Genomic DNA, 12,167 nt, shown 5'->3' with positions numbered 1-12,167 from the left:
CTGTGGTTTCCATTCCCAAAGATTATGATTTAAGTGGCCTAAGGTAGGGCCCACATATGAGTATTTTTAAAAAGTTCCCAGGTAATTATAGTGTGCAGCTGAGGCTGAGAACTATTGTTTTAAAGGTGTATACCAGGAAGCAGGGAGAATGTACGATTGGACAGGTACAGTAGAGTTAAAATAGAGACAAGGGTGTAGATTCGACCTAATTGGTAATAGAGAATCCTTGCTGGTGCTTGAACAAGAAAGTAAGACTATCAAAACAATGCTTTGAGAAGATTAATTCACCAGTGATACACGGTGGGGACTAGACATAAGGCAACTTCAGGGTGTGGGAAGAGGTGAAGTACTAGGTAATTGGCATACGTCAAATATAGTCATAAAATGGGAGGATAACCATGGGGCAGAGAGACTGAGAACACAAGACTTTCTAAGGTGTGTTCCCACTAAATAATCTGAAGCTAAACTTAGCCCACAATTACATTTTGTCAATAATATGAAATTGCAAATCTTATCTTCCAGTCTTGGAAACAGATTAAAAAGTGAACTTAAATGTGTGCTGTCCCAAAGGATAATAAAGGTGTTGAATAACAGTAGGGAAAAAATGCCTTAAGTTCCTGTTTTATTACTACTTAAAACAAAATATGTCTGTATCAGACAGTTATTAAGTATTAATAAGATACACATTAAAATAATTATTTCCCCTAAAATGTTAAAGACGAGAGAACAGAAACTGTCCCTCCCACTTGGACTACTTTGTCCTTTGTGCTCACTGAAACACCTGCTCACCCTCTGTGCGCAGTCTCGAAGGCTGACCCTCCCGGGTGGCTGCATGCAGAAGCTGTTCTCCTTCTTTCGACTTTGCTCTTTTGAAGCCCCCTCACGCACCTACCACAGTACTTGAGCATTTTATATTTAGAGGGTGAAGGGAGTAAAGACAAGAAGCCACTGGTTTCTCCTTAGGTATAGAACTAACTCTTGGAGTTGCTTTTTCTGTTTTAATTTGCCTTAATCAATTATCAAGGAAATATGCCACACTCACAACATCATATCTATGTCGCTAGAGCATAAGAGAACAGCACACATGAACTGATCAGTTTACCTGTGGAAAAGGCCATGCCCAAGCACGTGTTGAAGCCAGTGGTGGCCAGAATGTCATCAAAGCTGCCAGCAGCCATGAGTAAGGTCGGGACACCTTTTTCAACACCATAGCCCCCTTCCTGCAAAAGGAGCATTGAAGGCACCACCACAGCTGGAGACACAGCACCTAAGACAAAACTAAGCAGGCAGCACTTTAAATATTTATGATAGCATCTTCTTCATTATTACTATTATTAGTGAAATTATAATAACCTCCACTCTTTCAGAGGTTACACTTTAGACAATTACAGTCTTTCAAAGGCAGTGAAGTCCCAAACAGAAACACACGCACAGCTACAAGTTCTACAGAACACTTCTTCTGAGCGTGGCCATGGACAACTTGCGTTGGGACTACGCAGCCTGTCTGAAATCTGTGTTTACGGCTGGTCTGGGAGACCTAATGGGGTGAGGCCCCAGGAATCTGCCTTCTATCTAAACAAAACATCCACGGCATGAGGTTTGAAAAACACGGCCATGGACTTTTTGGATTGGAATCCAGTGATGCGAGGCCTTCTATCAGGACCTGGCATGTAAAAATCAGACAACAGATTAGAAGAGGAAGGCCATAGTGACAGTAACAGTGACACTGATAACGGCAGCAGTAGGATAGCAGAAAGCATTTATGAAGCTCACTATGTACCTAACACCATTTTAAGCACTTCACATATATTAACTAATTTAATCCTCACAACCACCCTATGAGGTAGCTACAATCATTATCTTTGTTTTGCAAATGAGGAAATGGAGGCACAAAGAGATTAGGTAATTTGCCGAAGATCACATACTGGAAAGTCAGAGCCGAGATTTGAATCTAGGCAGTATAGCTCGAGAGTGTTAACCATGAGAAGTAAGTAGTTCTTACTTCTTGCCTACTTATCAGCACCAAATTATTATTATTTTTTTTAAAGATTGGCACCTGTGCTAACATCTGTTGCCAATCTTTTCTTTTTTCTCCCCAAAACCCCCCAGTACATAGTTGTAGACTGTAGTTGTGAGTGCCTCAGGCTGTGCTATATGGGACGCCAATGCCACCTCAACATGAGCCGTGGGGCTGGCCCCAACACCAAATTCTTACCAAGTACTTTCATATTTATTTACTTCTTATGGCTCTTAAATCTTAGAAGTAGGAACCGGGGCCTGTCCCAGTGGCATAGTGGTTAAGTTCATGTGCTCTGCTTCGGCGGCCCAGAGTTTGCTGGTTCAGATCCTGGTGTGGACCTATATACTGCTCATCAAGCCATGCTGTGGTGGCATCCCACATAGAAGAACTAGAAGGATTTACAACTAGGATATACAACTATATACTGGGCCTTTGGGGAGAAAAAAAAAGAAAAGAGGAAGCTTGGGAACAGATGTTAGCTCAGGGCCAATCTTCCTCACCAAAAAAAAAAAGAAGAAGAAGAAGAAGAAGAAAGAACTAACAGCAGGAGGAAAATACAGCAGAACAGATAATCATAAGAGCCTGGTGAAAGGAGGAGGAGGCCTGTGCTAGGTGTGGATCACCGTTGAGCATTCGTTATCCTTTGTATGGACTTTGAGGAGAGATCTGGCATCTCTCACTGGCATGGAATCAGGCATAATAAAAGTCTATTACTTCCTCAATAGTTTAAATTATTATAAAACTGTCAAAGTTAGCACCTACAAAGACATACACTATATTTTGAAGTTATAATGTTTATATGCTGGTATATTAATAGTCATAATATTATGCTGGAATATCTGTATTGTATTTTCTGATGTCCTTATGAAAATATTATGCATTCACTTGTATAGCGTCAGAGAAAGTCCTAAATGTCCGTGTGTATTTTCATACGACAAAGAAAAATCATTACCCCAGTATAAATCCCCATTGCCACGGCAAACCCATTAGGAAGTGGGCAAGAAGAGCAGATGAGCATGCCTCCACAAGACAGGGACCCATGGCTAATCTTACACAGACACCCTTCAGCTTCCTCAGGGCCTGAAATATAAAAATAGACATACAAAATAACCCTCTAAAGACACACAGAGAGAATGACATTAAATGCTTTTTCTTCAGTGTTCAGACTGTCTGGATCATCCATCATGAATTTTCCAGGTAATGAGTTTTATTTAACAAACATTTCAGTGTTCTAAGTGTTTTAGAGTTGGCTTATTAGTCCTCATAGCAACCTATGACACAGGGGATAATATTATCATCATTGTTTAGATTTTCTCATCCAAAAAGGCACAAGTTAAAGCTGTTCTCCAAGATCATGAAATTAGTGAGTGGTGGAGCTTGGTTTGAGCTCGGCCAGGCTGCTTTCAGAGTCTGTGCTCATAACCTCCACACTAGCTGATCTAACCGTCTCAGTGTTGGCCATATGTATAATTTGTGGCCCCAGAATGAACCTGATGTAAAGGCAATCCTCAAGAACATTCATTCCTGCTTTCAAAAGCAAACACGAAAAAAGCACACTTTGAGACTCATTCTGTATGCTAGGCAGTTTTCTGAGCCAGCATAGTTAGTCCTAAACACTCGTATAGGGCTTTCCACACCAAAAATATGATGTCTTCTCTCTCACAACCCTTATTTATAACTATGGCCTGTATCTCTGTCAGAGAAAAGGGGAGCCTTTATTCTTGGTGCTGTCCCTAGATAGACAGTAACTCCACCTTTCTCCAAGAGAGAGTATGGGAACATCTTTTGGGGACAGTCCTGTATGAAATAAATTTCATTCTGTCGTTCTGAATGCTGTGCAAAGTGTCCACATCCATTTCCTAAAGCTCAGTCATTCTAAATACTTGCAATATTGGAAGAACAAAATTCCAAGTCAATAATTAGAAATTTATACTTCAACACCTGTGGATCAAGCCCAAGGCCAGCACGAACCAATATGACAGATAGTGCTATGCTTCTCAAAGCGGAAGACCACTTCTGCTTGATCTGTACGTTATCATTGATGACAGGGATATTTCTGATGAGAAACCCAGCAAGCAGCATGCCTGGGATGGAGAAATCAAACAAATCTTTAGTTTTCAAATACAGAAAATATTTTCAGTACTTTAGATGTAGAAGAGACTATCCCAGGATTATAATCCCAGGAACCACTTCTTTTATGCTTAGTCCTTAGATGAAATTATGTCAAACTTTTAATGAAAAAAAAAATTACAGGAGCTAAGAAAAGGCTTTAATATGCAGATAAAAATGAAAGATTAGAATAATTAATAATTCATTAATAATTGAACCTGAAAGAGAGAAACAGGATGTAGTATTTGGGTAGAAAGTATGATCAAATTCTGAATATAAAATGTTTTAATACAAGGCCCAATTCAGTCATCTCTTTGTATGCAAACAGCAGAAAGATTCTAAAATTATTTACCATGCCAGATTACTTGAAATATCAATACCTATATGGGCTCTATTTTACCTATTTTCAAACCAGATAATTTAATAAAAAACATATAACCTGCTTTGCAAAGGCTTAGAAGTGAGTTATCATGAAATAGACATTGTTCTGTCATGTCAGCTGGTGACTCTTCTTTCCTTCAGCCATTCAACATTTATCAAATGCCTTCGGTACTTTCGACACTATAGTAGGTATTAGAGATATTGCAATGAACAAAGGCTCAGTACTATCCCTCAACAAGCTTTCAGTCTATGGGGGCAACCTCAATTTTATGGAAGCATGAGGAGGCCTTATACAAGCTGAGACAAGGAAGGGTGAGTCAGCAGGGGCCAAAGAAGGGGAAGGGGAATGAAGAAGGGGCTGGAGAAGTTGAGAAGTTTCTGGGAGAAATAACAGTTTCTTCCAAGGTATGAAGGGAAAGTGTGACACATTCTGGGAACTGCAAGTAGTTGAGTGTGCCTGAGGAAGCCGGGTAGTTTGTCAGAGAATCCTGCCCTCCCTGATACCACATGCCCAGATAGGGGAAGGATTTCTCCTCAGAGACTGCAAGCCGTCCACACTCCGTTCTTCTCCAGCAGGACTCTTTTCTTACCACGTCCTTATATGGACCACACTTCAAAGGACTAAATAAATTTACTAACTTTGGGTTGTTTTATATGTAAGCTATGAGAATAGAGATGAATTACAAGTATAGCTTTTTGTGACTTGTTCCAGACACCATTAGGCAAGGAAGCATCTCTTCCAGGCATTTCTCATTGCTGCCATTTAATCTAGAAGAAGTTATGAATTCTGCAGTCATGATCTTTCTAGAATTTTTGAAAGTAAGAACCAGCCTACAATAGCTGTTTTTAAAAGAATAATAATATATTTGCTCATGATAAAATTAAACCATGACAGACAATGTAAAGTGACCAGTACATGTCCTACCCCAAGTGCAACTTTCCAGCTTCATTCCCCAAAGGTTTCCACTGTCCAGAGTTTTCTGTGCCCTTCCAGAAAGTTTCTCTACCTATTAAAGCATGCTTCTCTGTGTGTGTGTACGTGTGCTCTTTTGCACTGGACACAAATGAGAGCATGTTTAAATACCATTGTATAATCTGTTTCTTTTCCACTTAACAATATATCGTGGACATATTCCCAATGATGCACATATATATTTGCCTTGTTTTTTTTAATAGTTGGAATAGTTTCTCGTTGTGTGGAAGTACCATAATTTTTGGACTAAGTAAGGGACTTGAAGGAACTTTCCAGACTTTTCATTACAAACAGTGCTGAAATGAGCACAGTATTTATTAACTGCATGCCAGACCCTTACTCTACCCTGGTAATGCAGAGGCGAGCTACACCAACATGGGCCTTGTCCACATAGAGCTTACATATTTGTAGGTTTGTGCAAGTATATCCATAGGATAATTCTTAGCAGTGGAAATGTTAGGCTCCAGGGTACAGTGTATATCATTTTTATAGATATTAATGAATTACCAGCCAAAAATGCTGCACTAACCTTACATTTCATTAATTTGTCAACAGTTCTTTACTGAAACTTAAAATGTGAATCTAAACCAGCCCTAAATTGATTATAGCATACAACTACCTGAAATCAAAAGGAATAATAGTCTAATAAGAACTCACAAATATGTAGGAGTTTCTTTTGGAGTTTTGGAGGGGATGAAGGAGCATTTTTCATTTCTGAGATGAATGTACAAACAATTTCCCTGAGACAGTTCTGTTTGCCGATGGCCTCCGTTGATGTGGCCACCTGACTGTGATTAGGAAGGCGCCCCCTCTGGCCTCTGAGCCCCTGGGGGGGCCTTTCCCTTGGGTGTGGAGAAAAGAATACCTTCTTTGATAAGGAGTATTCTTCTTTCCTCCTTAATTTCTATTACGGAAATTTTTTAAAACATGCAAAAATTATCAATACATGGCCAATCTTATTTCATCTACTCTCAAGTTATTTTGAAGCAAATCATTATTGAAAAAAATTTCCAGCAACCCAGACCATCAGCAAAGGAAACAGTGTCCTAGGAAAGTTGTTTTCACATTCATTTTTGGAATAAAAAATGCTCCTTCATCCTCCATCTCTGGCAATTATTTCAATGAATTTTTAAAAATATGGAATAGGCAATCACCACACATGTCTGCCTTAACAAGTCTTCTTTATGGATTCAGATAATGTTTCAGTTTTAGATACTGGCCCTAATACACTAAGAGCCAGTAAACTTCTGTCACAAGCGTACCACTATAGAAAGGGATGGTAAGACACATTACGTACGTGACTTTTAAGAATGATTTCAGTGACCTCAGGAGATTTCATGTAATCACAAAGCCCAAGGATTTATCATTTTGCAACATGTGTATTTTGCTTGTTGCAATAACAGGCATGGAGTGGAAAAGAGAAGGATGAGGTGTAAAGGGCCTTTTCATGGCGTCTAGAACAGTAGTCCTCAACTTAGGTTGCATATTAGAATCACCTGGGGAGCTTTTAAAAATTCTGATACCCAGGGCTACTCCATTCAATTAGTTCAGAATCTCTGGGGTGGGTCCCAGGCATCAGCTTTTTAAAAAATTTCCCAGATGATTCCTACGTGCAGCCAGGTTTGAAAACTTATGATTTTTCTGTGGAAAGTGTGGTCTTTGAGCTTATTAGAAAGGCAGAATCTCAGGCCTCACCCCAGACCTACTGAATTAGAGTCTGCATTTTAACAAGATCCAAGGTCATTCTCTGGATAATAAAGTGTGAGAAGCTCTGACTTAGATGCAGGGGTTAGTAAACATTTTCTGTAAAGGGCCATACAAGAAACACTGCAGGCTTTGTGGGCCACATGGTGTCTGTTATAAGTTCTCAGCCCTGCCACTGTAGTATAAAAGCAGCCACAGACAATATGTAAATGAATGAGCATGAGTGTGCTCCAATAAGATCTTATTTACAAGAAGAGATGGTTTGCCAACCCTTTATCATAGCACACAGGCATATTTAGAAACAGCCCCCCTTTTGTTTTTTGGTGAGGAAGATTTGCCCTGAGCTAACATCTGTGCCAAGCTTCCCCTATTTTGTATGTGGGACGCCACCACAGCATAGCTGACAAGGGTGTAGTCCACAGCCAGGACCGGAACCCACGAACCTGGGCCACTGAAGCAGAGTGCACGGAACTCAACCACTACACCACCGGGCTGGCCTAGAAACAACCCATTGTCATAATAATTCAATTAAAAACTTTAACAAAAAGCACCCATGATAAACAATATGAATTAAGTGAAATAACTTGAATTTTACCTAAATTGAAAAATATATTGAGAAACAGTGTAGAGTAAGATGTAAATAATTCTACTTCTTTTTACATTTAGTTTCAATTGCTCACCACAAATTCACAAGAAAATAATTTTGGTCTATGTTAACCAATCCTGAGGTCCTCACTAATAGAAAAAAATTTTTACTTAGGAAATGTGTGTGGGGGGGGGGTCTGGCCCTGTGGCTGAGTGGTTAAGTTCATGCACTCTGCTTTGGCAGCCCAGGGTCTCACTGGTTCGCATCCTGTGCACTGACCTAGCACCGCTCATCAGGCCATGCTGAGGTGGTGTCCCACATAGAGGAACTGGAAGAACCGACAACTGGAATATACAACTATGTACTGGGGGGCCTTGAGGAGAAGAAGAAATAAAAATAAAAAGAAGATTGGCAACAGATGTTAGCCGAGGGCCAATCTTTTGAAATAAAAAAAGGAGATGTGTGCAAATATGCATGTGTAAAAGGTACATGGTTTTTAAATAAAACTTAATGATTTATAAATCTGTGAGAAAGGGACACAAAATGTCTTTTGTGGTATACTGAAAGTAGTACACTGAAATTTTGTAATATGGAATTTTTAAAAGAAACATTAAAGATATAATACCTAGTTTTAAGACTAATTTTTACGTGTCGTATCTGCACAGTTCTCATGGCCTCTGGAAGAATAGTTTTGTAATACATGTTGGAACTTCACTCGTTTGTCAATGATGTGAGTGACTGACAACATATTAAGCCCTGGGCTGCAGCATTTGCTGATTTCTGTATTACAGATACTTCTACCAGGGCTGATGTTAACCTACCAACCTGACGTCATTGAACGTGGAGCTGGGAACAGATGGGCAGTGACACACCGTGATATAGTATTTCCATAATCTCAAGAGGAGAGATAAGAGGAAAATGTAGTAAAATAATTAAGAAGTGATTGGTTTTGAGTATTGCTCTTGTGTTTAATGCAAGTTATTTAATTGTAAGTATATATAATTTAATTTTCAAATTGCTGTTTACCAACTGGCTCATAAAACTCATCACAATTTAACAATCAGCTTTAAGGGCCAGCACAGCAAATACAGAAATAGTTTATTCCTTTATTTCCCAAACTACTATTTTAAAAATATGATTTACTCTGAAGGACACAGGAAGTGTTTGGTACTTACCAAGAAGAGGAGGCAGTGGAGGCAACGTAGGTAACTTAATGAGCCCCAAAAGTTTCCCTCCAAAGATGGCACAATAGAACAGGATTATAATTCCAAATAGGTTTCCTCCAGGATGACATTCACTGCCAGTAATTGACCACACTACAGCCCACAGAAGAACAAGGATGGTAACTGAAATAAACCAGGAAAACTTCTATCAATAAGTTGTCATATGTCGGTTTTGATATAATCTAAAAGTTTTTAAAAATAAATACTGAATACACATACAAATATTTACAACCATGTGTAAGTTTTGAAGAACACCAGTGATATGAACAACTGGGTAATTACCAACCATCTGAAGAAATAGGATACTACCAGTGCCTTGAAGGCACCTCTGTGTTCCTCTTAATCCCATCCCCCATCGCCTTCCACACTGCTACAACTACTACCTTGAACTTTTTTCTTTTTACCATTCCCTTATTATTCTTTTTAATTTTACTATAAATATATCAGTAGTTAATAAAAAGAGAAACAATCACTATCTTTAACCTCTTCACAGGAGCATGAGAATACTTGAACAACCACACTCCCCTATTTTAGCTCTGCCTTGAATTAAACATTATCATTGTTTCTCTTCTATGTTGACGTTTGTTTAGAATTACTCAGATACTTACCTTTTTGGGGGGGCCATCATTCATTGTGGCACCTCAAACCTTTCCTCTGGGACAATCATCTGGTTACCTGAAGTATTTGCTTTAGTAGAGGCATTTCTGTTAGAATGCAAAATATGTTTCCCTGTTTCAAAAACCTTGTGTTCTACAAAATCAGACACTGAAAACAAAAAGACTTATGGGAAAAACAGAGTTGGAGCAGACGACCCAAAACTCAAAACTCAAAACTTGTGACCAAAGCACTAAAAAACAGTAACAATTCTAATACAGTATCAGCACAGTTAAATCTCTACTGACATCGCATCTAAAGTCAGTCTCTTCTTTGCAGACTTAAACCCTGGAACCACACTTCCTTTTTCCCGAGATGTAGAATCTTGAGGGCATTTGCTTTAAATAGAGAGCAGCTCCATCAAAATCTTATGCAGATTGTAGCTTATTCATCAAACAAAGGTTTGTTTGTTTTTAACTGAGGGAAAAGTGTTGGCAGCTTCTTCACCTGTACTGTCAGCTTCTTCATCCACGTGTGGTTTCATTAGATAGCTTAACATTGTGGGAAGTTTAAAAAGTCTTTGAAGCCCCTAAACCAGCAACTAACTGCCCAAAAAGAACGCACTTTCACAGAGATTTCAGCTTTTTAAAAGGTCCTCAAGTTGATAAGGCTTTATCTTTAATTGTAAGAAAACATCTATCTGATTTTTGTTTTCAATTCACTTTGTATTCACTTGCTATTGCTTGATGATGAAAAATACTAAGGTGACAGGAAAAATTATGTACAAAAATGCAAATTCCATCTGGCACTCACACAATTCCCTATTTACCATCGCATAAGAGCTAATTGATGGTACAGAAACTCTCTGTAGCAAAGCATGTTATGTTTCTCTTAAGGCTCTGTTGGTAGTAAAGTCTTAGTTTTGTCTGAAATTATCTTCATTTTCATTCTTAAGACAGAGTTTTTCTGCATATACAATTCTAGGTTGAGAGTTACTTTCTCTCAGGTCCTTGAAAATATTACTCTTTGGCTTTCTGGCTTTCATTGCTGCTTTTACGTCTAATTTCTGCTTTTTTAGGGAATTCTTTTTCTTTGGCTGTTTTTAAGATTTTTTCCTTTTCTTTGGTTTTCTGCAATTTCAGTTTGATGTATTTAGGTATGACTTCCTTTCGGTTTGCTTGGGATTTAAGTTTTTCACTAATTCTGGAAAATTCTCAGTCTTCATTTCTTCAAATATTTCCTCTTCTCCATTCTCTATTCTCTTTTTCTGGAACTAAGATCAGACAGTCATACTCTTCTCCATGTTGCTAGCCCTCATTTTCACATTTTCCATCTTTGTGTGAACTGCATTCTAGATAATCTCTTCAGATCTCTTACTAGTTCACCAATTCTCTTGTCACTTAACCCACTGCTTCATCTATCCACTGAGTTTTACATTTCAATTACTGTACTATATCTTTCATTTCTAGAAATTCGACTTGGTCGTTAGCAAAATGTTTGTTTATTTTTTAAAAATAGTTCCTTGTTTTGTACTTATATTTGCTATCTCCTCTTTAATTTCTTTACAGATACCAAAAATATTTTCTATTTTCTGATAATGCAAATTTTTGAAATCTCTGTTTCCTTGTGCATGTTGTGATCTTTTAAAATTTGTTGTGACAGTGACCTCTTCCTTGGAACTTTACCTTTGGGGATTGTTGGAGCCTTAGGTTGAATGTGAGTTTTCCTGGATCGGATCTGCATTTGCTTCTACCATGTGCTTAGAAGCTTCCAATCTGGGATCACTTTTAGATATATTTTCAGCTTGTGTTTTTTATGTGAATTTGGAGCACAGATCAGCATGGAGTTACACATTTTTAGTGGGACGCTCCTCTCCCCCAGCCAGCACCATAGTTGAGATAGGTGTGGGTGCAGGCCCCATCTGCAGCTGCCACGCTGGGCTCCAGCTTTGTGTGGGTGAGGGAGGATGAATGCTCCTGAGACTTCTGCCCACCTGGACCAGCTCCAGCGCAGCCCCCTATGCTCTCAGGGCCTCAGAATGACTCTCAAGCTCACAGGTGTTTTGCAGAAGCCTCCAGGGTGAAGGCCAGCTTGAGTGCATATTTATCTCCTCTGCTCAGTTTGGTTTTGGTGTCCAATGACTTCCTGTTTTCTTCACAGAAAAAAGGTACATTTAAAAAGACTTAAAATACTGTTTTCATCTTGGCATAAGTGAGAGAATTGTTCACTGAATCTTGTCTACCATACTGCTAGAGACTGAATCTAATGCCCCAGTTTTTACATCCTCACAGAATTCTTCCTGATTTTCTAGGCTTATGATGATGTTACAATGAAATAAATAACTTAAGGCCTTCAGTATTTTCCAGTTGGCTATAGGGGCTGAAATTTCTATACAGTATTGAAGGTATAATGGGAAAGTAGGAATTACCAGCTACTAAATTTTACTGTATCACAGCATGAACCTGATTTTATACTAAATTCAGCAAGGTAGTTTTCTACTTCAAGACCACTTTTAAAAAAAATCTCTAATTTTCCTTTCCTCTCCCATACTCAAAATTCAGTTCTAAATACACAGTA

General features: G+C 38.7%; 1 protein-coding gene across 10 annotated transcripts in view; it reads right to left on the bottom strand.

Annotated features, from left to right (window-relative positions):
• Positions 1-12,167, bottom strand: part of LOC139042831 (sodium/hydrogen exchanger 9B2-like) — a 59,704-nt gene that overhangs the window by 20,406 nt on the left and 27,131 nt on the right. For 7 of the 10 annotated variants that reach the window (XR_011499981.1, XR_011499980.1, XM_070503374.1 and 4 more), the window contains 4 exons: positions 8,949-9,119; positions 3,962-4,104; positions 2,973-3,100; positions 1,103-1,278 (listed from right to left, as the gene is read on the bottom strand). Coding sequence is in view for 8 of the 10 variants with exons in the window: in XM_070503374.1 (XP_070359475.1) it covers positions 1,103-1,278; positions 2,973-3,100; positions 3,962-4,102 (445 nt within the window). In the remaining 2 variants the exon portion in view is untranslated. The remainder of the gene's footprint in view (positions 1-1,102; positions 1,279-2,972; positions 3,101-3,961; positions 4,105-8,948; positions 9,120-12,167) is intronic. The other 3 variants (XM_070503379.1, XM_070503378.1, XM_070503380.1) reach the window with 1 other exon arrangement.

This window comes from Equus asinus, unplaced genomic scaffold (assembly GCF_041296235.1).
Source record: "Equus asinus isolate D_3611 breed Donkey unplaced genomic scaffold, EquAss-T2T_v2 contig_1, whole genome shotgun sequence".
Taxonomy (NCBI): Eukaryota; Metazoa; Chordata; class Mammalia; order Perissodactyla; family Equidae; genus Equus; species Equus asinus.
The sequence above is the reverse complement of the archived record's forward strand: the minus strand, read 5'-3'. Positions and strand labels throughout refer to the sequence as shown.